The sequence below is a fragment of the Leguminivora glycinivorella genome, chromosome 17, assembly GCF_023078275.1.
Source record: "Leguminivora glycinivorella isolate SPB_JAAS2020 chromosome 17, LegGlyc_1.1, whole genome shotgun sequence".
Lineage (NCBI taxonomy): Eukaryota > Metazoa > Arthropoda > Insecta > Lepidoptera > Tortricidae > Leguminivora > Leguminivora glycinivorella.
The window spans coordinates 3,960,365-3,986,800 of NC_062987.1; the positions used below are offsets into that span (position 1 = coordinate 3,960,365).

The 26,436-nt window shown below is 37.6% G+C and overlaps 1 protein-coding gene across 2 annotated transcripts; it reads left to right on the top strand.

Annotated features, from left to right (window-relative positions):
• The first annotated feature begins 35 nt into the window (after positions 1 to 35).
• LOC125235436 (mitochondrial fission regulator 1-like) lies at positions 36 to 26,436 on the top strand. Of its 2 annotated transcripts, none has more exons than XM_048142003.1 (6): positions 36 to 724; positions 2,305 to 2,393; positions 2,699 to 2,922; positions 24,656 to 24,881; positions 25,014 to 25,185; positions 25,710 to 25,838. In XM_048142003.1, the coding sequence occupies exons 1-5, from the start codon at positions 502 to 504 to the stop codon at positions 25,155 to 25,157; spliced, it is 906 nt and encodes a 301-aa protein (XP_047997960.1). In that variant the 5' UTR covers positions 36 to 501; the 3' UTR covers positions 25,158 to 25,185; positions 25,710 to 25,838. The 2 variants fall into 2 exon arrangements, with proteins under 2 accessions (XP_047997960.1, XP_047997959.1); XM_048142002.1 differs by having other exon boundaries at positions 37 to 724; positions 25,014 to 25,153; positions 25,710 to 26,436.

Here is a 26,436-nt window from a genome sequence, read left to right on the forward strand (position 1 = left end):
AAATAGGTACTAAAACTTTTTGCTAACTTTACACGTGAAGTTTTAATATAACGGTATGGCTTTAAATAAAGAAAAAGTGAATGTTGTCAATAATACTTCAAACTCCGCTGAAAGGGACGTTTCGATGGATTCCATCGAACTAGTGAGGAGATGTTCAAAAGAGAATACAGCTGAGACGTCTTGGGACCCAAGTTGTTATGTTTCAACTATAGACAGGAGTAAAGATGAAGGCGATATAACCCCGCTGTTCGTGACTATTATGGTCACTGAACCGTCCAGCCCATCGCAAAGCATCGAGAACACTTCCACGCAGACGGACCCCTGTGAACTTGCTATCAACTGCGGAGTTTCTGACGTGAGCCTCTCGTTCTCAAAAGATTTCAACACACAAGGCTCCACCTCTACCTCTGAGGATAATTTACGAACAAAACGAGTAAGACGCGATTCTCATGATGAAGACAAAATATTTAGACCCTGAAACGAACAAAAAACGCAAGCTTTATGAGATCTCCCAGTTTAATCAACGAGGATAAAACACTCCGGCCCGCTGTGTCTTCGAGTCAATTATCTTCGACATCAGATGCCTCGTTCAAATCATTGAGCAGTAGTCATACCTACAAAGTTAGGAAAAGAAAGCCAATGTCAGAATCTAATTTGTTCAAAGACGCACTCCATAAGTCGAGGAAGAATAGAAGTTTTAACAAATCCGGGAACAACACCCCAGGTAAGATATATAGGTATCTATTGGCCTTGTAAGGAAAGAAGACAGGACATTGATACTAAGATAGATAACCTCGGGTAGGCACCTAGGCACATGCGCGATTCCAAGTTCAATCATAGGCAGACGAAAATACCTATTAGGACATTTACCATTCATCAACTATTTACATTCGTTTCCTGCTGCACCGGCAATGCAGAAGGGAGCAGGTTCGAGTCCTGCCGGGAGTTTGAATTTTTAAATTTTTCCTTTAATTTAAAAATAATTAAATATCACTCGTAGACTTTTCTGCATGTTAAAAAATAAGTTCAGCACGGGAAGCATGGTCGCGCGATAGACGATAAAATATCAGGCCGTCCCTATCGCACTTACTAATAGTGCGATAGGGACGGCCTTCTATTTTATCGTCTATCGCGCGACCATGCTTCCCGTGCTGCATTTGTTTTAAACGAATCCTTATAAATCGAATACGGACTTTGCCGAATACGAATATTCGGTTCCGCCATATTTTAAATCCTGGCTTAGAGTTAAAAACTTTTTAATGATTGGTAAGTAATGGGTACTAAGGCTCTTAATGTTCCTATAATTTAGTGCATAAGAAGATTTTGGTTTTGTATCTTAAGCTACGTTATTTTAATTTTTAACATAATTAATTAATTATTGTAGATACTTATAATATTTTTAACCGCATTTTTAACTCCCTTTGGTGATTTCTTAGAATGCTGAAATAGGATGTCATTATTCGATGAATTACGAAAAAACTTACGCTATTTATTTACTTTGTTTATTCGGTAAATATTCTGCAAATAACCGAACTATTCGGCCGAATACGAACATTGAAAAACTTGCCGAATATCGAATATTTACCGAATATTCGGCCCATCTCTACTTATAATGTAGGTTATAAGGTACTTACCTATATAATAATACTAGCTTTTGGCCGCGGCTTCGCTCGCGTCAGAAAGAGACAAAAAGTATCCTATGTCACTCTCCATCCCTTCGACTATCTCCACCTAAAAAATCACGTCAATTCGTCGCTCCGTTTTGCCGTGAAAGACGGACAAACAAACAGACACTTTCCCATTTATAATATTAGTATGGTGCCTATAAATAACTAAATAGTATGATACGATACAACTTTGTCCGGCGCCAATTATTAATATTATTATCTCACATGTAATCATCAATAATGTTGTAAGTCTTAATCCGTCATCACACATTGAACTTTTTATTGAACTTGTGTTATCTTGGTGATAACTGCCTGTTTCTTTATACCTACAGCATCCCGTCAATGACGAATATAGATCGGTGACATCATTCTAGATTTCAACTTCCAACGGTCAATAACAAATAACAAACTGCACGTCCATACGTGTTTAGACCGCGGAACTTGTTTAAGCTTTTTTTTTTTTTTCAAAATGTAGCTGGCTGGTACTAAAATTCGGTGTGCACTGTGCAGGTTTATTATTTGAAAATCGAACTCCTTACTATGTGTGCATCCAAAGAAATAGTGAAGGTCGAAGTGGAGATTGAGTGCGGCATAGACGCTAATAACTTAAGTGAGGTGGAATGGTTTATGTTGTCAGGAGGGTCGCCGAGGAGAGAGAGGAGTCACCGTAAAAACGCACCTAAGACTTGGAAGTTTGTTGATCTTTGCACATGGATTGGCATGAAGGTAATTTTATTACAGACCTACTTAATTTTTTTTTACTTTAACATCCCTTTCACCATCTTTCACATACCTATATACCGAAATATCTATGGCATAATAATAACAAGATAGATTCTATGCAGAGAGTTTTACCCCTTAAAAAAATGATGCCTTAAAAAATAATCTTAAAAAAAAATTTATAATTGACACTGACAGATCTGTCAGTGTCTTGTCAGTGTCAGTTTGAACTGTCAGATTGCATACAAGTTTTTTTTAAGATTATGAATTTTTAAGACTGTCTGTGGGGAGCCTAAAACTTATAATTCCAGAGTTACGAGTCCATAACGGGCATGCTCCGGGACCCGGCGCGGAAGCACGGATCAGAGCGAGAAGGACGGGAAGACACCGGCCTGCGAGAGGAAGTGAGAGAGCTGCGCCAGTATCTGAAAGAGGTCGAGGGCCGGCAAGCGCGGCTGGCATGGGAGAATGACGCACTGCGGGAACAGTTGGATAAGATGAACTCCAAGATTGAACTGATGGAGGAGAAATTCAGGTAATTAAAAAAAGCTGAAAATGAAAAAAAAACCTTAAGAATATGTTCGCTTGTGCTCCGCTTTTCTATTTAAAGTATAGGTAAGTATTAGGCTCCCCACAGTCTTAAAAATTCATAATCTTAAAAAAAACTTGTATGCAATCTGACAGTTCAAACTGACACTGACAAGACACTGACAGATCTGAACTGTCAGATTGCATACAAGTTTTTTTTTAAGATTATGAATTTTTAAGACTGTCTGTGGGGAGCCTTATTGTAGCATGACGGAAACTTCTTGATACTTGTCAAGTTCGGAAAGTTATGAAATTTATAACATTCGGCTAGTTCGGCCATCCTGACTCAGTAGTTTGTCCCAATGACAACATTTTATCAGTTATTTTGTACTTGGATGTGTCCCTTTGAGGGGTACATATTCTAGAGATTTTTTTATTCCATATCTATTATAATCTCGCACATTAATCACAATGTGTTGCATCGAGTGGCGTCATACACTACGCGGACGTCCGTCGTGAATCGACCGCGGACGGGAATCTGGACAATGGAAATACACGTAGCCGTGCAAACTATCGGTCGACGGACGTCGACGTGGCCTTGAGCGCATGGACGTCCGATCGAAATCTGGCTCGCTGGATGTTTTGGTAAGCCGAAAAACGTCCGCACAGTATGCACGGTGCGCAGGCCGCGTCCGAGCGCCAGAAGGACTAGGACTATTTGAGAGCTTACACGTACAGTACTGCGCACAGACTTATAAGAGATACTACGTACTGCGTACCGTAAAAATGGAGGAACGAATTATTGAATGTGTTCGCAACAAGGAAATACTATATAATCTTAAATTAAAGGATTACAAAAATGCTTCAAAGAAACAAGAAGCATGGGAGCAAATAGGCGCCGAATTAAATATAACGGGTGAGGATATCTATTCAATTACCAAACAAAACGCTAGTAGATACAGTTATTTTTATTATATATTTATCAATATTTAATTCCTATTAAGCCTAGGCAGAAGCCCGTTTTCAGAAACAAAGTAGTCACTAAATTTATCACGCACAGCAAATGCTTCTTGGGTTGAATTTTGCCGAATGCCTTCCAATGGCATAAAGTTTTCTGGTAGACCATTATTAGCTTGTTCCTCTTGCATAAAAACACTATCCTCTTCGTCGCTACGTAGCATGTTGTGTAAACAACAGCAAGCTAAAATAATGTTATCTACCAATTCGGGTTGAACATCGATATCAGTATGAAAAATCCGCCACCTTGCAGCCAAAATGCCAAATGCGTTTTCCACTGTCCTTCTAGCACGAGATAATCTGTTATTAAAGGTTTTTTTCTTCATATCGGCGGAGGCAGATTCTTTACTATATGGTCTCATTATATACCGTTTTAACGGAAAGGCTTGGTCTGCTACAATAACATGTGGCATGGGTTGTCCACCATTTTCCAGTGGAATATCTTCTGGCACATCTGCAGTGTTTGTGGCTAAGGCAATTCCTAGTGTTGATTGAGCGAATATACTTCCATCACTGTTACGTCCATATGCACCAACATCAACATAAATGAATTTGTAATTGGCGTCGACCAGTGCTAAAAGAACCACAGAATGTCTTTGTTTATAATTGTAGAATAATGATCCTGCATTTTGTGGGCAAAACAACATAACATGCTTGCCATCTAAACTACCCATACAATTAGGGAACTGCCATTTATCATTGTATGCCTTAGCAATTTGCTTCCAGTGTTCTTTAGTAGGATTTGGCATAAATATCTCTTTTAATTTTTTCCAAATAGCTATACTGACATCCTGCACAATACTTCTCACTGTGCTGAATCCCATTCTGTATCTAAATCCTAGTGATCGAAATGATTCTCCAGTAGCAAAAAACCTGAAAAGAAAACATTTTTGAAACATTTAATTTAAAATTTCATTGTAATTTAATTTGTTTGTGTTATGGTGTTGTATTTAAATATGGTCTCGAAGTCTGAAATAAATGATATTTAAATGACTCTTCTGCTTCATGGCCGGCCTTTAGCTATCAATCTTATTTTTATTTTTATCTTCAGCCGCGGAGTGTAAAACCAAATGGACCCATCTTCGCAATGCGTTTATGCATGCCGTGTCCAGAAGAAAGACAGTAACCGGCCAAGGAGTGAAGAATTGTAATAAGTGGAAATTTGAAGAGCAAATGGCTTTTTTGACACCATTTATGGCAAATAGGAAAACCATTGCAACACCAGTTGGAACATTCCCACTTGAATCTACTGAATCATCGGTTGCAGATATAATCGAAGAATCCCTTCATACAAATAACAGCCGACAAACAAAACGGAACTTAGATAACTATCATGAAGATATGCTAAATCTGATGAAAGCAAGATGTCAGAGGAGATCTGAAAAAAATGATATCAACTTATTTTTTGACAGCATCGCTGAGACTGTTAAGAAGTTTCCCAAATTAGAGCAGCTTAAATTAAAGTTTCATATTATGAAATTGGTCAATGAGGTAGAGTTGAAGTTGTATTTGGAAAATGACGGAGCTCCTACTTCAACATCTTCACCTTCCAATCACCATCCATTTTCTCCTCCATCATTATGTAACTCACCTTCACCTCATTATGACAGTTATGAGAGTTATGACACTCATTATTCCCTTTGTTCCCCACAACTTATACACCAGTCTTCACCTTCGCCCCAGTTTCCATCCTCACCTGCTCCCCCTGTCACTCAGAAAGTTTCTCCCCCACAACTTATACACCAGTCTTCACCTTCGTCCCAGTTTGCTTACTCACCTGCTCCCCCTGTCACTCAGCAAGTTTCTCCTCCACAACTTATACACCAGTCTTCACCTTCGTCCCAGTTTGCATCCTCGCCTGCTCCCCCTGTCACTCAGCAAGTTCCTCCCCCACAACTTATACACCACTCTTCACTTACGCCCCAGTTTGCATCCTCACCTGCTCCCCCTGTCACTCAGCAAGTTCCTCCTCCTCCACAATGCATACCTCAGTCTTCATTTTCATCCCAAATTGCATACTCAACTGTTCCTACTGTAACTCAGCCAGGCTTCAAAACTCGACCTGTGAGAATTTCGATCCCAGCATATAGTAAGAAGACATCCGCGCACGGGTTCCAGAGCAGCGGGCCGGCAAATAATCTTCTCAAAGAGTTTTTAATTATAAAGAAAAAAATATGAATATTAAATATAGAATACCGTATAGTTTTACTGTATGTTTCCTTTAATCGTAAACTAACGCCTGATTCCATCTATTATTTGTATGTTTCCTTTATTTACTTTAACCAAGGATTATTTTATATAGGAGTTGTTGGTCGAGACTTAGCTGTTATCAGTTCCATGGCAATTTAGTACGCCAGAATTCCCTCCACTTCACTAAGAAATATAAGGCATTTTTCTTTTAAGTCCTTAGTTACATTCATACACAAAAATCGGTCTAATTACTACTTATACTTTGAAATCTTAGTCGATCTACTGATCAGCTTGGAAACTAAAACCCATCAAATTGCTGCCGAGCAATTTGAGGCGTTTTGGATTTGAATATTTAAATAAGTTCGCCTTTGTACCTCCTCCTTCTTCATTTTTTAAATTTTATGTCTTGTATATTTTATGTTGGTGGTACAATACTTATTTATCGCCTCTCCCCTTCCATTGGTACTTTGGTACCAGCCACTGTGCAACTAAGGTCTAAAATGATCCACACCTGGATAGGAAGTATCTTCGACTAATTGGTCTTCTCTTTTTTTGGTTATTCTGTTTTGAAGGAGTACCTATGCTCAGTTGCTTATTCCTGTTCTAAGACCCTAACCAGGACGCTTTTGTTTAGAGCCTACGAAAAGAGTTTTCAACTATTTATATTAAGTATCCGATCCGGTCCAAGATGGCATCTGGTATGGGCGTAGGCATTTATGCAAATGACTAGTGACTACAGTGGTAGTATCAGCATGGGCAATTATGCCACTGTCTTTTAAGCCGAGACATACGCAATAATTACCTGTGTACATAAGAATATAGTTAGACAAACCCAAGGAAAGAATATCTATATACTCAGCGACAGTCAGGCGGCACTCAAAGCCTTCACATCGCCCAGAGGTGACTCTTGACTGGTATTAAACGGCATCCAAGCTCTTAACAAGCTTGGAAGGCAAAACAAGATGCAACTGGTATGGATACCGGGGCACGAAGGCTTCATTGGCAATGAAAATGCTGATGAACTTGCCAAGGCCAGGTCTGAAGACAACGTCACAAGGAACCATTAAAACGGCTATGAAGGACCATACAAAGGCTAATCACCAAAAAGAGTGGGATGCCCTGGTAGGTCTGAAGCATTCAAAGCTCTTTATGTGGAGGGTAGAATCTGGATGGAGCAAAAAGCTAGGAAAGCTAGGCAAAAGACAACTCCAAATTATAACGGGGGTGTTCACAGGCCATTACGGGATCAAAGGAATGTTGGCCAAGATGGGACACGCTGACTACACAGATTGTCGCATGTGCGGCGAAGAGGAAGAGACCGTCAGACATCTAATGTGTGAATGTCACGCCCTCGCCAGACAAAGAATGAAGAACTTTGGAGCAGGCTACCTAGTACCAAAGGACATCAGAGAGCTACCCATGAGCCTCATCATCCGATACGTGGAGATGGTCGAGAAGCTCCTGAATAGCTGAAGGATCTTTAGATCTAAGGGGGTAATTGCACAAAAGATCCCGATGGGTCGAAGTGTATCCGGAAGGGCCCCGCAGATTTAAGATAAGATGAGTATCCGATCCGATCGAGCGAAGGACCGACTCCTATACATTCTCGAAATCATTCAAGGCGCCATCTTTGATTTTTGCCTTTGACATCCTTCCTATATCCGATATCGGAACGGATAATATGACAACGCTGTATCGCCTATAACCATCATCATATCCAATGATGTTGTCTCACGTTCCACTCTACACAAGCCATCCTCTCTACCATCCATTTCCAAGGTAAAGGTGTTGTCAGAAAAACTTCTCGTTATACCTAACACCTAACTAATCACTACTACTAACTGTCTTATATCGACAGCTCACTATCTGATTGCAAGATTCTAGTCATAGAACTAAAGATAGAGAGCTAGGTTCCGAGTTGCGACAGCCCGAAAGCTCCCCCAGCATTCCATGTGCCCAGACTGATCGCTGTCATGTAGCAGAAGACCTTAAAAATGCTACAAGTGTCACCACAACACAGAATAGTATGATACGATCAAAATCCATCGAATCTTTACTACAGACCCAGGACTACATACAAGATACGTTTGAATATGACAACGAGGAGCTTTCACGAAGTGTCGACTTGACCAGTGAATCTAGTATTATCATAGAACTGAGGTGTGAAATAGAAAGACTGAGAGTTGAATTAGCAACCGCAGACCAAGAAATACAAAATGTGATACTCGAAAAGAATGAGCTTACACGTCATTCAAACAAGCTCGCGCAGGAGTTAAGTGCGCTTAAAAATCTTTGTAGGACCCCACCACCCTCAAACAAAGGTATTCGTAAGACCCGAGCTTCAGTGGCGAGTCCTATTAAAACCATGGATCCTACCAGCCCCTCTACGAGTCACTCCTTTAAACTTTTAAAGATGGAGCGTACGATAACAACTCTACAAGAGGAATTATCTCACTCGAAGAAAGAAATAATCGACTTAAACCTAATTATCAAGAGCCTTGAACAAAAACTGCGGTTTGTTTCACCACCCGTGAAATTGAATCAACAATTTCAGCGTGTTGCCCAGTCAATAAACTGTAATAATCATCTTAACAAATTATGTGTGATTTCTAGTAGTACAAGATATCACCTACTGCGTAATATGAAATCAAGTAGTTTCTACTCACAGTTCGATTGGTGTCATTTCATCACACCAAATGTGGGAATGGATGTGCTGTTAAGAGACATCGAAGCAAAGCTCAGCAAGTTCACCAAACAAGACTATTGCATAATTATGATCGGTGAAACTGATTTCTATACAACTCAAGACTTCAATGCATTAGTTAACATAATAAATAAAAAGTTAACACCCATCTCCCATACCAACATTATTTTGGCTCTACCAACGTATATTTGCGGTGCGCCGTTATATAACTCCAGGATAGATTCATTTAAACATGTATTAGTGCAAGATGTTGAAAAACATAACTACGGTTTTATCTACAACTCTAACCAGAATCTATCAATTGAAAAGTTTTCCTCTCTGAGTGGGAAAATTATCAACTCTGGAATACAAACTGTGCTTCACGGACTTGCTGAACTCATTTTAAGTCTACAGACACCTGAATGCTCTGACTGCCCTATATCTACGAGTACAACCACAGATGCTGAAAGGCCTGAAAGTGATGAAATAAAAAATAACTATGAAAATTCCACCTTAAAAACTCAGAATGATCATAATGGCGTTTTTTTTCGCACAGATACATATACGTGCTACACCAAAACATAGCTGGGCTATTGAACAAAGCCGATGTCTTGGCCGTCTACCTGGAAGACCTAGCAACGAACGGGAAGGCCATTGATGTTATATGCATTACTGAACACTTCATGCTAGATGGCCTTGAGAGTATGTTAACTATACCCAATTTCAAACTCGGTGCTTGTTTCTCAAGGGACAGTCGAAGAGGCGGAGCGTGTATATTAGTTAGATCGAATTTAGAATATGTAGAACTAAGTCATGTCAAAAGCTTTTCTGTTAAATGTGCTATCGAATGCTGTGCCGTTGAATTGGTATGTCACCGGATAATTATTATTTGCCTGTACAGAACACCCAGCTCTAATATGAATTTGTTTTTTGATAAAATTGAGGCTTTACTTTCAAGTGTTTGTGATAATACTAAAAAACGAATAATAGTGTGTGGGGATTTCAATATTAATATTTTAAATAGAAACAACAATGCTCTTCAATTTGAATACTTGCTTCTTAACCATGACCTGCACTTAGAGATTAAGGAATCAACCAGAATGATTACTAATACCTGCCTTGACAATTTTGCTCATAACATAAAAGGATGCAAAGGGGAAGTCGTGGATCTGAGTTTATCTGATCACACTGCTCAAATTTTAAAATGTCCAGTTAAAAAGAGCTGTATCCTTAAATATTGGAAAATTAAGAGGCGTGACATGAGCACAGAAAACTTATTGAAATTCGAAGAATGTTTAAATTGACTGTCGTTTACGGATGTATTTAGTAGCACTGACCCGAACTTAGCATACAATACTTTTTTAGATGTTTTCCAATTATTTTATGATTTGTGTTTCCCATATAAAACTATTAAAATGAAAATATTGAAAAAACCAAAATGGATTTCTAAAGGAATTAAGTTGTGCAGTAAAAAAAGAAGGGCTCTTCTCTGGAAATACAGAACCCAACCCAGCACAACAAACAAAAATATTTTCAAAACATATAGTGCTAAATTCAAGAAAATTATTAACCTTACTCAACGATCTCAAAATACTAATTTTATAAATAATGCTACTAATAAATCTAAAGCGACATGGCAAGTCATTAAGAATACCTCTGAGAATATGCCTAAAGAACCAATTTTGAAACTTATACGGAATGGAGTAACTATAACAAATCCATCAGATATGGCGAATGAATTCAACAATTTCTTCATCGACGAAATTAAGGGTAACGATAACGCAATGGCTGAACCTCACAATGTTACAACGAACTTATCGGGATCCTTGTATATGAGGCCGACTGTTCCTTGTGACATCGCGGGGATCATAAACAATCTTAAAAATAAGCACAGTGTCGGTCACGATGGGATTTGTACCAAAGCAATTAAACAAGTATCACATATTATAGCATATCCAATTAGTCATATAATGAACTTGTGTATCTCTAGTGGTGTTTATCCTGATCAATTAAAACCTGTGATTGTGAAACCTCTGTTTAAAAAAGGAGACAAGTACAACATATGTAACTATAGACCAATTGCCCTAGCCTCGGTGTTTTCAAAGATATTTGAGAAAGTTATATACGAAGCCTTATATAACTATCTGGAAAAGTTTAATCTGCTAGCTACTGAACAAAAGGGTTTCCGCAAAAATAAAACTATTAATATGGCTATATACGATCTTGTGAACCCTGTAATCTCGAAAATGGACAAAAGACAAAACATATGTGCCATTTTTATGGATTTAAGTAAAGCGTTTGACTATGTGGATCATACGATACTTCTAAAAAAGATAAATTCTTATGGTATCCGCGGAAATGTTTTGGATCTTTTAAAATCATACTTATGTCACAGAGAACAGATTACGGAACTTACTCAGATATGTTTGAATACTAAAGAGGAAAGGACCTACAGATCAGATGTGCGTATACTGAGATATGGTGTGCCACAGGGTAGCGTATTAGGGCCTCTGCTATTTTTACTCTACATCAACGATCTCCCTAAACATGTCAAGTATCCAATGGTTTTATTTGCAGACGACAGTACAGTCATAATTGAATGTAAAGATATTAATAATTATGAATTGGAAATTAATGACACCATGAATAGTATAATAGAATGGCTTAATGTTAATCATCTTAAAATAAATGTTAATAAAACAAAAATAATGCACTTTCGACAAAAAACGCCTATGTTGCCAATAAATTGTAACTATCAAGGATATACTTTTGAACCAGTTGATGAGACAAAATTTCTGGGAGTAATTATTGACAGCAAGTTGTGTTGGAAACCACATACAGAGGAAGTTTGTAGAAAACTTAGTAAATATGCATACTCGCTGTATAGACTATCAAAGATAGTAGCCATTGAAGCAGTAATTGCCGCGTATCATGGCTATGTTGGGTCAACTCTTCGATATGGGCTAATATATTGGGGGAATTCGACCAACAGGGAGATCGTGTTCAAGGCACAAAAGCGATGCATAAGATCTATGTTTGGACTGCATCAATTAGATAGCTGTGTTCCATATTTTAAGGAGCGTAACATTTTGACTCTTCCATGCCTCTTTATATTTGAAACCGCTGTATTTGTCAAAACAAACCTTCATCTATTTAAACAAGTGTCACAAATATTTAACAGAGACACCTACCGAGCTCACAACCTTTGTACAGTATTTGCTCGTACTGCATTAATGCGGAAAAGCGTGTTTTGTCTGGCAAGCAAAATTTATAACAAAATTCCTATTGCTATAAGAATGAAGCCGTTGCACTTGTTTAAAAATGACCTAAACAAATTATTGACATCTAAGTGCTATTATTCCATACCTGAATTTCTTGTTGACGCTTTAAATTAGATTGTAATTATAGTGTATATAATATGTATGTATGTGTGTGCATGACTTATTGACATAAGAAAATATATGTATGTATTGTGCTTAATTATTATTATTATGTATTTATTAACAAAATTTTATTTGATATTTTATTTATTCTAAATATTCATAATAATGTGTTTGATTCAATGAACTTGTAGTATCAATTTTTAATTTAATTTGGATTTTAATGTAATAATTTTTAATGTATTTCAACCATTTTCTTGTTAGTTGTTTGTCTTTTTTTAATGTTTGCATGTTAATGTATAGATATTTAATGTAATTGGTATGTGTATACCCAATTTCAAAATTGTACTTTGTATGCCTATCGGCGAAGCATAGCGCTCTGACAGAATTTTGTACCAACATTGTTACCTATGTTTACAAACAAATAAATCGTTTAAATCGTTTAAATCGTTTAAATCGTTTAAATAGGTGTGTTTTAATTTCTACAGTTTGCTGATTTACGCAAAAAATAAATAAAAATGTAGGTAAATTTTGCATTATGGCGCTCATCTATCTCAGCCGTTATCAATTCCACGCTTATACGCACCTGTAACATTAATTTTGTTCCATTTAATAAATTATCCGAAATTATCCGAATTATTCGAATATTCGAATAATAAAAATTGTATTATCCGAATTATTCGAATATTAAAAATCCGTCGGATAATGCAAACTCTAGTCGAGACGCAACCTATGATACCGTTCGCTGAAACGACTATCGGAACAACGATCGTCAACATCCCACATGGCGGTTATCTCGGGAGTCAGGCACTGATACCACCGCGAGCTAGTAAGCTATGGGCTATCGGCTATAAAAACGAACAAAAGATCATCACTCCCGTGTAAATAAAAGAGACACGGCGATGTTTATAGTTACTCGCCCAGCGGTGAGCTATCAAAATCGCCGTGTCTTTTATGTGCACGGGGATGCTTATCTTTTGTTAGTTTTTATAGCCGATAGCTCATAGCTTACTAGCTCGCAGTGGGACCAGTGCCTCAAGTCTAGGTACCAACTTACTGGACATGTCCTTCTCGGCTTTCACGTGATTCTCATCATATGGGGGATGGTTATGTCAACCAGCACGGCCCGGCGTTGCAGTCGATCTATTATCACAATGTCAGGCTTATTGGCTGCAATAGTCCTGTCAGTGATAATAGATGGATCCCAATAGAGCGTGGCACGACCATTTTCGAGAACTGGCGCAGGAGGATACTCGTGTCTCGTAGTACGGTACTTCGCGGTCCACAAGGCCGTATTGAAGAGCAAGCTGCTGTGGTCAACAATCCTGGGTACGAGATTATGTCTGTGCAATTAGGTACTCACCGTTAGTGACTGCTCACGGTTGTGGAGTTTTTTGGCGTTTACGATACAAATACAAATAATACTTGCTTCCTTGGTGTGCTGATGACGGGAGGACTTACGGAACTAGCTTGTTCCGTCTATTGTCCTTTGAGTCGTCGGCAACCCGAACCCTCCTTAGAACTTGTACACTCCTTCTTGCTGTGTACTCAACACTGCAAAAGGGAATGTACAAGCTTCTAATGCGGTGGCAACGCGCATTGTGACACTGTTTGAGTTGCAGGCGTCCATAGGTTGCGGTGACCGCTTTACATCAGGCGGGCCGTATGCTTATAGGCCACCGACGTAGTATAAAAAAAAAACTTACCTCAAGGCAACCACTAAACGTTCTTTTGGTGATATGGGAATACGAAATTGTGTTAACTCTTTTTCGATGTCGTTTTCGATGAGATTTAGCAAAAAATTAAACTGGTCTTCGTTCATCCGCAAATAAAGTTTGTATCGACGTTCATCTCTCAATAAATGTGGATACAAAGTGTGGAATTCACCAAACTCTGATCTTTCTTTATTTATTTCGTGAACCCAAATGCTTCTTTTTATTTTCTTTTTGGGTGGACAACATAAAGCAGCCGCCGCTGCTAATTCGAGAAAATCGTCATCACTGTCACTACTCGACATGTTTCGTTTACAGTTCTTTGTTGAATAAACTTAGAATAAACCAAAGGCGAACAAGCGAATTCTGTGAAAGAAAATTATTGCTGCCATCTATCGCAGGACTGGCTAACTAAGGTGGTATACATTTACATCAAAGAGCATCGAGTATTATAGAGTTACTGTCGAAGTAAAATGTGTAATCACAGTGCATAGACTACCATCTCTTGATGTAAATCAAAGACATGTATAACTCCGTATAGACAGATAAAGTCTAAGAAAAAAACGTACCTCAGTACCATACAGAAAAAGGTACGGTGGCCTAGATGGCATTACACCTTTGGGGTACGCTCAGCTAGATGGCGCTAATATTAATATTTGACATTTTAAAACATATCGAGCTAAGAATATGGGCCAAATTGTCAAAACGGATGTTCAAAAGTTTTAAGTCTGTGTCAAAAGATGGCAGTCTATGCACTGTGATTACACATTTTACTTTGACAGTAACTCTCTATAATACTCGTTCCTCTTTGATTTACATACTGTATGTATCAATGTATAAATTTTGTCTACAAAAGTATCACAAACGTCGTGAAGTAAAAATAAGTTAATAATTAAAGTTTGTATTTCCTTAATTAGTTGAAGTTATATAATGTAAGAAAAATAATAGTAGGTATTAGTTGGAGCTCGCTGCAAATATGAGAGAATATACAGGCAACCAATTGGAACCCTAAGCCACTGTAGAACTATGTCACAGTGACGTTATAAATCAGATTGTAAGAAATCTCTTACTACTTGTCATTTTGACATGGTTGTAGAGTGGCCTAGGGTTCCAATTGGTTGACTGTACATCCGTAATTGTAATGTACTTATTATCTGTTTTCAATGTTTGTCATGTAATATGTATGATGTGGATGTACTTTAATAATAAAATAAAATAAAAAATCACATTTATTGAACATAATCCGTAATACATGGCAAATTAATTAACCATAATCAGTAACACATGCAAAATAAAAAATAAACTTTCCTGAGACATTCAAATAATTACTGAATCTACGGTTGTACTCACCAGCACCACTTCTTAAACTTCGTGGTCCACGGAGTTTAGCCACCGCGTGAACTCCTATATGCTTGAAGAGGGGCCTCCAAAATTGGCCCGAAACATGTCGCAGCAATAGCGATTTAATAACGTGAGTAAAACCTTAGATTCATTACTTATAAAAGTTAACATCAATAATGATAAAAATACACATATACAAGTGATCCCGGCTGAGCGGCCCAGGGAGTACAAGTAGGAGAACATAATATATAGAGTATACTGCCGCGATTATAATTAAGCTGTCGTTGAGAAACTAGTGTTTGCAATTGGACATAATTAGATTAATTCGGCCTTAAAACTTGATTTTATCAAAAGAACAGAAATAATGTAAAAGTTTCATAAACTACTATTGTATCTTATATTATTTGTCTACTGTGTCTTATATTTATTATAATATGAGCAGACTTTTTCATAACATCCTCCCCATCATACAATAATTTCTAGCCTCTTGCCTTAGAACATGATGAGGAGAATTTCTTTTTATAGAACCTGTATAGATTTTTCCAATCCGTGGAGATAAACTAGACACATTTAGAGAGTCAAATAATTTGTCTATGAAGTGAGTGAAGTGTGTAGAAATTTAATACCATTGGTCCCTACAACAAATGGACACACAACATTTTCGCTTTTTCTGGCTACTAAATTGTCCGTTGCGACACTTGCGACAGCCATGCTGTGACTGAACACTTGAGTTGCATTTTTCTAATTTTTGCTGGGTTTGGTCCATTTAGGTAAGAGACGCAACTCGCCGTGTGATCTCACAGCCTCAAACACCCGCTGAAAATACTCACACTAAATACTTTTATTGAAATATTATTATTATGGACACATTTTAAATCTTTATTCAGCAAATTATTTCTTAGTCCTTTTATTAAGTGAGGAGTACCTATCATACAGCGGGATCAATTCATTTTTATTTATAATTATTATTTCATTTCGCCATTCCTTGTCATCTTTAAGGTGGCTCGCTTAGGTTACCCGAAGCTCAGGCTGCGTTAGATGGCGTTAATCTGCAAATTACCAGTCTTATTTTTTTTGTGGAGTCGTACAGGCATTTATATACTTTCAATTATGCTTCGCGAACATTTAATATTAAAATTGACGTATTACAACATACATTCAACTTCTCATTGTAACGTTAATCCCCTCAATGTACATAAATTTACTATTTTACACTATTTTTAAGTACCACTCACACATACAAACAGTGTTTTTGTATCCCTTCTAGTCGATAATTTCACGCGGTGACAGCTTGTTTAAATAGCCTTGCGGTAAATACGTGCCATCGCATGATTTGCATGGAAGTACTGGGTTCGAATCCAGCTAGGACTTTTTCTCTTTTTTTTTTTTAATACTACGTCGGTGGCAAACAAGCATACGGTCCGTCTGATGGAAAGCGGTCACTGTAACCTATGGACGCCTGCAACTCAAAGAGTTTCGCATGCGTGTTGCCGCCCCATTAGAAACTTGTACACTCCCCTTTGCTGTGTGTGCACAGCAAAAAGGAGTGTACAAGTTCAAAGGAGGGTTTGGGTTGCCGACGACTCAAAGGACAATAGACGGAACAAATTAGTTCCGTAAGTCCTCCCGTCGTCAGCACCCCGCACCCTCGTTGAGCTCTGGCAGCCTTACTCACCGGCAGAAACACAACACTATGTGACACTATTTTTTGTTTTATTATTTATACATAAATGTATATGTACTCGTACAGTAGTTACTGAGCGTTTTCCACAAAAAAGATTAAAAACCTATTCTCTTACATGGTAATAATTTTTGGGTTCGTCGAACTCAGAATTTCTAACATAATTATCCTAATCTGATATTTTAAAAAATTCCAAAAAAGTATAGATAAATTTTAGTTTCTAAACTACGATTCGAATGATTTTTTTTTCTAATTGTTTATTTTCGATGGAGCAAGGGTATTGAAATCGCTTTTGAAATCTTAAATTAAATAGTAAATGAAAATGCAATAGTTAACTGAGTAACGTAATGCTTTAAAAACTCAAGTGGACTTTTTTTTATCTAAGGAGTAATTTCGATAAAATATAATATTTAGCGAGGGTATTAAAAGTTGTGTTTTATATCTCAACTTAATAAATAGAAAATCAAAATGACAATAAAAATATCAATAGGTTCTCTAAGATAAAATTGATACCTTCGGCTCTCCATTCTTGCTCGGTCAATAAAAAATACGAAATTTATATACAAAAAAATACAAAAAGTTTATAGAATCCTGGGAATCGAACGCACCTTCACGGCGTGACAGACGACTGTACACCAACGACGCCATTACATAACACGCTGTTCCCGACGAAATTGGGCTATACATATATAATTATTTAAATATAAATAATAATGTCAAATCCATACTAATATTACAAATGGGAAAGGGTGTGTGTCTGTTTGTTTGTCCGTCTTTCACGGCAAAACCGGAGCGACGAATTGACGTGATTATTTAAGGGGATTTAGTTGAAGGGATGGAGAGTGACATAGGTTACTTTTTGTCTCTTTCTTACGCGAGCGAAGCCGCGGTCAAAAGCTAGTTTATTATAAATGGGAAAAGCTGGTTACTCTATAATCTGAAGTGGAAGAATTCGTTGTTTCACCAAAGATAATGTGTGTTTGTTTGTTTGTCCGTCTTTCACGGCCAAACGGAGCGACGGATTGACATGTTTTTTAAGTGGAGATAGTTGAAGGGATGGAGAGTGACATATGCTACTTTTGTCTCTTTCTAACGCAAGCGAAGCCGCGGGCAAAAGCTACAGTACAGCACGGGTAGCATGGTCGCGCGATAGACGATAAAATATCAGGCCGTCTCTGTCGCACTATTAGTAAGTGCGATTATAGGGACGGCCAGATGTTTTATCATTTATCGCGCGACCATAATTGCCTGCCTGGACCAGATTATATTGATGATAATTCTTATTTGTAACCATTTAGTTAATATTGTCTTCAGTTACCGCGATAGTTACTCATGAAATAAAAACTATGAAAACGGATTAAATCGCGTATAATGAGTTTAAAATTCATCCCGATGTTTCAAACACTTTACAGCGTTCGTGGTCAACGGGTGACTGAGGAAAAATTACAATGTGCAAAAGCTACCCATATTCTTGTATATAACCATTTAGTTGTTGAAGAAAAACATTCACACAACAATAACATAGGTCAACCAGCTCAGTAAATGCAATACTTTACTAATACTATGCCCACACTATGACCTATGTATAATGTATTATACCAGACGTGTAATATTTTATTTTATCAACAAAGGCATAATAAAGGATTGTATTGTATTTTTGTATGAAAATAAAAAATAGGAAAGCAATATAGTAATAGTCAAATATTCCATTAAAAAAATAAAAAATACTTAATAAATCCATAAAAGTTCAAATGATTAAAAAAAACTTCGGACTCGAACCCACGATCTTCTGCATCATAGTCGGTCGTTTGACCGAGACGCCATTTCGATTTACATTAGCAGTGTCGAAATACACGATATGTATCTTTGTTGACAAAATGCGTCATTATTTCTGAGTCTGCTTGAGTTAACTAAACCAATATCTTTAAATAATTACTTGTCAAGAGCCAAATGTCACTGATGACAATGTCAACTAAAAATGCGCGAAATATGACGGCTCTGTGTCTGTACACAAAATTTGGCACGCACATTTACGTAAAATTAATAAAAAATTCACAAGGATTTGTCCATGATTTCTGTATGAAACAATGTATTTCATTCACTACCGCGACGACGGATAATGTATAGTAGATGTATGCGCATATTTTTATTTAGTTGTAGTGTGCGGTGACTAAATAAATGGTAGATGTTTTTTGTATGGAAAGCGAGCCACCTTAATATACGCTCTTTTTGCATCCATTATCAAACTATTGATTGTGCTGACATTTGTCGAAGATTGATCATAATCACACACGGTTGCAAATATAGTCAAACCAGTAGCTTGTATATCTGCCACAACATTTATAATAATTTATTTTTCAGTACAGACGGTGTTTTTTTTACGCACTAGTGCGAGAAGTGGTTCATTATATGGCAGGTTGAAACTTCAGAGGTCCATCTGTACTGAAAAACAACGTTCGATACACGTGCGAAAAGGAAATTCGTAACTCGTGTCGATTTAAAACACTCCCTTCGGTCGTGTTTTAATTTATCGCCACTCGTTTCGAGCTTCCTCTTTTTCGCACTTGTATCGAAATGTACTATCTGTACTGTCTGTCCGTCTGTCACATTCCTAAATATCTCGAGAACTACTAATGCTATCAACTTGAAATTTGGAATAGTTATGAATATTGTAAACCTCTACAAATAGAAAGTATAATTTTTTTAAATATATTAATTTTAATTGTAGAAAATGGCCAAAATGAAAGGGGGGCAAACTGTAAATTTCAAGTTACTAGGTCAAGTGGGGTATCGTTGGAAAGAGCTCAAATTGAACGTAAATAAGCTATTTTTTATAATTTTTTTGTTGTGGAAAAAAAAGAATTTTGAAGGAAAATGTAAAAAAAAATACCGTTCCCCCCCCCTTATCTCCGAAGTTTACCAACGAAAAATTACGAAAATTTTAGTAAACATTTGTTTTATGCTAAATATTACAGGAAAAATATAATCGTGTTTATATTTTGAATAATTTTTTTTTAATTCACAAAAAACTTTTCAGATTTTTACTTTCAATTTACCCACCCTTGCGGATGTATATCGTACTTCAAATTAATACGAGATGTTACGTAAACCATCTTCTGTCCAATAAAGTAAAAACTGTTTAAATCGGTTAACATTATAAAGAATTATCCCTGAAAAACCAGGTCGCGCAAATTAGTTAGCAAATTGACCGGGAGATGGCGCTATTCACAATAATACTCATTAGTGCCTATACTTTTGTCTTCTAGTCAAGTCATTAGAGTTATATGAAAATATAAGATTATTTTTACTAGGTAGTTTGAAAGAAAGTTTGTACGGAACCCTCGGTGGGCGAGTCCGATTCGCACTTGGCCGGTTTTTTCATCATTTCCATAGTTTTCAAATCCCATAAGATCGTCAGTGTTACTATTATATTGAATTTGCGGGGAAACCGACATTTGATGGAATATTAATGTGCACAGACGATCTTGTGGTAACAATTTTGACAAAGTCTCCTTTAACTCCTTGGCTCCTTAATTCATGGTGTTGTCGCTCTTTCCTTGCACTTTTGGTCTGGTATTTTCTCAGCAGATATTCGAAAGTTTGTTCTGAAAATAAAAAAATCAGTCTTAACATCAATACTAAATCGTATACATACACAGGACAGATTATGACTTCCATGGTAGGTTAGAAAATTAGATATTTTTAGCACACCGAACTAAATCCACCCAGACAAGCCAAGCAATTCTATGTAAACGTGCCTTGGCCGTGAGAGCCTGGGGTCCGCTTGTGACAACTAATCCTAAGATTTGGCGTAGACACTAGTTTTAGGAAAACGACGACCATCTGACCTTCCAACCCTGTATTACTGTATATATAGGTACCCAAGACTTGAATATAATAGTACAGCATTTTATCAGTAGTGCAGTGTGTAGTATAGTGGGGAGTGATTTCTTTTTTCATTTCAACCCTAATGTGTGATATACCTATTGTTGGACAGGTATTTAAAAATGAATAGGGGTTTACTAAACTCATTTTTAGATAATGTTCATATTTTCGGAAATAATCGCTCCTACGGTTAAAAAAAATGTGCCCCCGCCCCTCTAACTTTTGAACCATAAGTTTAAAAAATATGAAAAAATCACAAAAGTAGATCTTTATAAAGACTTTCCAGGAAAGTTATTTTGAACTTCATACTATTGGCCGGTTTTTTTACTCTTTTATGTCGCATATCGTGTACGTACCAGTCGAGGATTCTGCCAACGAAAGGAGAGATGAGTGCGACGTGAGCCTCCGCGCACGCGATGGTGTAGTGGATACCGTGTTTCTTCTCCAGTTCCCTGAAATTACCAAATAAATTTTTATACACTGTATTATTGTCATTTTATTTTACTTCGATGTTTGTAACACTATGAGGTGCATATCAGGAACCATCAGATCGACTCCTATACAATGGCTCCCAGTCCTTAGCCACATTCCACCACCACACCATAGACGACAGCAGGATCTGGTGACGGAAGCGAACAAAATTCGTAGCAACCCGAATCTGCCAATCCACCAGGAATTCCTAAATCCATCCCAGCATCGACTGAAGTCCCGACATAGAACGGGCCTATCAAACCCTAAGCGTGCAGCGTGACTTCAGCATAAGGGAAGCTTGGAAGGAGGAATGGCAATCCAATCTGCCTAGTATGAACCTAGGACCCTACGACCCTACACAGAAGCCCTACGGATTTTCTACTACAACTAGGAGGGAATGGTGCCAACTTAACAGACTGCGTACCGAGCATGGACGTTGTGCGGACTATCTGTTTAAGTGCGGGTGTGATGGAAAATACATTTGCACCCGTGTGTAACACAAAACTTTTCCCCTCCCTATAGCGAGGAAAGTACAACGCAAAAAACGCGTTTATCACTGCTTCCAGTAGTTCTACAGGTGGTAAATCATTCTAGTCACTAGTGGATAAAGTGCGTTTTTACCCGCTGGTATTAAAGGATAAAACATGTTTCCGAGCTAGTGAGGGGAAAAGGTTATTTCCCAGTTCCCACTACTGAGCCCTGTCGTACTGCACAACTTTCTGTATGCTCAAGGTGGATCTTGCACAGCATCATGAAATCTATCAACCTACCAATTTTTATTGAAAACGAAGACCTGATCCAAATGTAGATACAAACTTTTTGGGAATTACTCATATATTATAGCTTGAGCTATTGAAATATATAATTAAACTCAATGTGTTCTACAATATTTCCTTCCTTTATTTAGAGCCAGAAAACCGTGTCATTAGGTATACTTAAGTGTGTATATTAATAAATAAATAAATAATTGATGATGTAAAATATGCATCATGGATTATAGACCTATTTGTGTTATGAAAATAAATATATGCATCTACATATATTTGCTTTAACACATTGTTGTTGAATTGAGTTTTAAATGTTTTGATATACCTACCTAAAAATAACATAGTTTTCGTAAAGTCAAGAAAATCTAATTTAAAATCACCAAAATTATTGTTCTTATATTTATTTACCTGGCGTCAATTTTCACGAACACTCGACCTTCAGAATCTCACATCTAAAGAGTACACTCAGCATGTCTAGTGTCTCGCTCACTTGCTCCTCAATGGTGCTGAAATAATGAAAATATTAAAGTAATGAATACAAATGTTTAAATGGTTCAAACAATGGTCCTTGTAATGTGAACCTCCTCTGCCTATGAAGTCAATGTACCTGGGTATAATTATGATTATTTAATTATTATAATTTATTTATTTGAAATAACATTGATTCATATAATTTGGTTAGTAACATGACATAATACAACAAATTGTCTTATAAGCTAATATCATCATCCTCCTTGCCTTATCCCGGCATTTGCCACAGCTCATGGGAGCCTGGGGTCCGCTTTGACAACTAATCCCGAGATTTGGCGTAAGCACTAGTTTTATCATCTAATATATTTAATTAATCTAGAATATTTAGATTAATATAACATAAAGGCCATAAAGGGGCTCCTAAACGGGCCATGTTTTTGTGCAACATGTGTCTAGCTTTAATTGCCTAGCAATCGCAAACATATTTTATTGCAACTGATGACTGACCAATCTATGGCTGGGCAATGTTTGCATATAAATGTGGGTCTAGTGAAAAAAAGTATAACTCAAATTGACTAGGTTGGTCAATTTGGTCCATATTTTTAGGTTGATATGTTTAAAAATGTCAAATATCGTCACTACTTTTAAAAATTCTCATATCTCACACTGCTTCTCAAAGTTAAAACGCAATAAGTCTATATGCATTCCAAACATACTTACTATAATTTTCTTTTCATTGACAGACAAAGACACAAGTTTTTTTTAAAGTAGTGATGATATTAATATTAGTGCTAATAGCTGAGCGTCCCCAAAGGTGTAATGCCATCTAGGCCATCATATCTTTTTCTGGATGGTACTAAGGTACGTTTTTTTCTTAGACTTTATCTGTCTATACGGAGTTATATATGTCTTTGACATAAGCAACTGTATTTACTTACGATGAAAATTCCTTGATGGTAACGCTGGCCACAAAAGGTGACCGAAACACCTTTTAGTAGAAGGAAAATGCTGATCACATATTCGCTTGTTTCAGAAGATCCGCGTTGGATCTATTTCCTTGAGCTTGTCGCCAGAAGCTTCAACTCAAGCAGCAAATTAATCAGGGCGTTTATTAGGATCCGGCAACTGGTGAAGTGCTATTCCTTGCTCATCTAAAAATGAAATATTATATTTATAAGAACGGACGACATTATTAATTTATAGTTATTTATTATCTATAGTGAAATGAAACATCATCATTCCCTTGCCCTTTTCCCATTATTTGTCATTTCCATACTAATACCTTTCACTCTCATATCATTGTTCACACATTCCAACCAGCTTTTCTTGGGCCTTCCACTACCATTGTCTCCATTCACCTTCATATTTACCACTCGTTTTATAACATTGCTTTCATGCCTCCGCATTACATGCCTGTACCATGCTTGATGCATGATGATTCCGAATCCTATCCAGTCTTGTATGAAATGAAACATCAGCTATTAAAACTTACTTATGGAGTCACACCGAAAAACGCACAATCTCCTCCGTCGGAAACTCATGTTGTACTCAGAGCTCAACGTGAGAACAATAAAATATATTTATATATTTAAACAACTATATATTTTAAAGGATAACAAAATAAAAAATAAAACAACTGAGATAACCTCAAAATCGCATCAAACTACTACGCTACTAGGAACATACTACGCGGGTCGCGGACGTCCGCCGTCGAGCGACCGCAAGCCATGTCCGAAAGACCGTGCACACTGACGGACGTCCGCGTAGTATGTTCCTAGCTTGACGGAAACTTCTTGATACTTGTCAAGTTCGGAAAGTTATGAAATTTATAACATTCGGCTAGTTCGGCCATCCTGACTCAGTAGTTTGTCCCAATGACAACATTTTATCAGTTATTTTGTACTTGGATGTGTCCCTTTGAGGGGTACATATTCTAGAGATTTTTTTATTCCATATCTATTATAATCTCGCACATTAATCACAATGTGTTGCATCGAGTGGCGTCATATATTTCGTGAGAGTTGATTTTTTTGCCTTCTTCGGCAGAGGAAATTTGATATTTCAAACAAAGCTATACCTATTTCTAACAGACGAGAACTGGCTCGCTTAAACAAGAAGTGACCCTGTCTTTAATTCTTCCAGGTTACAGCAACAGACCCAATCTCGTGCATCTTGTGTACCTCCCCCTCCGCCGCCGCCGCCACCTCCGCCACCGCCGCCACCTCCCCCGCTGCCACCATCGTCAGCGCCTAAACTTGGGCGTTCCAACACGATACCTAGATGTGGTTCCGCCCCGCCCAGGACGTCTGGTCCCAGGCTTACGATAACACCAGAAGACATAGCTAATGTCAAATTAAGGAAGGCGAAGGTGAGATATTTTCATATTTTACTGATTTTATGAGTATATAAAAATCCTCCTCTACGAATAAACCCGTGGACATGATTTAACAACCTGAAGATTTTAGTGATTGAAAATATTAGCTAATAAAACATTTTTCAGGATCACCCGGTGCGCTCCAAACCCCAACCACAGCAGCCGCTGGTGACGCAACACATGCTCCAGACGACTCGCGCGAAGCTCGGCCGCTCAAAACCACCCGCGGCATCTACCCCCAACAAAATACTCAATGACCTAGAGAAGTAAGATGATGTTGAAGATATATGATACTGAGGTTAATGAGGTTTGATGTGTATGTCATGGTAGACATTTTCATTAACAGGGATCGGATGCGTACGTGTCTATGATTTGTTGATCAATTTATGAACTTCGTTTTTAAAAAAAATACTTTGTTAGATTTATTTTAGTGATACGTAAATTCTGATTCCTCGACATCATCACATCATCTCATTTTGCACATAGGACTAAGTGATCATATTAAAATTATAGTATTTACAGTATCTGCATATGTATAATTATCATCTTACTGTTACTATACTATTTTTTACTTTTCACCATGATAGAAAATGTACCTTACATTACTTAAAACTAGATTTCCCTTCACAACCTAATGGTTCCAGCTTCCCCCATCTTTATTTGACAAGTTACGTGATCTGAACCAAGATAGAATCAATATAACCCCTGATATAGTCAGACCTCTTCGCATCAGGGTCTCTTCTGCGTTAAACGACGGTGATACTACAACCATTGTCGTACAACAATAGTTGGCTTGTGTTATTCAACCTGACGTTTTTTCAGATGCCTCCTCCAAGACACGTGGGTTTCATCGCTCCACCGGCGTCGCACAACGCGGGCGTCATTTCGCAGCGCAGAGGAACTACGCCCGCGCCCCTACCCCACCGCTCGAACGTACGCACCGCGCTCCCCTCGCTCGCCTCGCGCGCCGAGGTCGCCACGCGCAAGCTCGCTACCTCGAGGAGCTTTATCGCCCCTTAAGTATCACTTAACTTTACCAAAATAGCTGAAATTATTGAGAATAAATGACAACTGTGATAGCTGCCAAGCAAGGAGTCATGTTGGATCATGATACCTCTACTTTTCTCTTGCTACCTTGAAACATGGTATTTCAAAATTAGCGGAATGCAGTATTTAGACATCAATATACATATATGTTCAATGAGTAGGTACTATCGTCTACAGGTACCTGAGTTAGGGGGTTCACTACTGCGTTTGGCAGAAACACGTTACGCAGAATATGCTTTAGCTAAAATAGTTTCGCAGATTTTTATAATACCGAATCGTATGTTGTCGTAATATTGATGAGTATAATAGACTTCAAGTCAAATAGTTACTTCCGCAAATAATATTTGTGCATAATATTTAGGTAGCATAAACTTGCAATTTGCTTTTTCATAGCGAGTCGAATGTGTTAGGGATGCAAAATACCTAACACTCCTCCTCGCTTCGCTCGTCGTCGTACCTAACGGTGGCTATGGGACAGTATTTCCTTTTTGATGGCGTGTCA

Bases quoted from the DNA above. Each gene is read 5' to 3' on its own strand.
- LOC125235436 (XM_048142002.1), top strand. From the start codon at position 502: ATGAGATCTCCCAGTTTAATCAACGAGGATAAAACACTCCGGCCCGCT. The intron at 2,923-24,655 runs GTAATTAAAAAA...TAATTCTTCCAG, and splicing joins CTGATGGAGGAGAAATTCAG to GTTACAGCAACAGACCCAAT. The intron at 24,882-25,013 runs GTGAGATATTTT...AACATTTTTCAG, and splicing joins TCAAATTAAGGAAGGCGAAG to GATCACCCGGTGCGCTCCAA.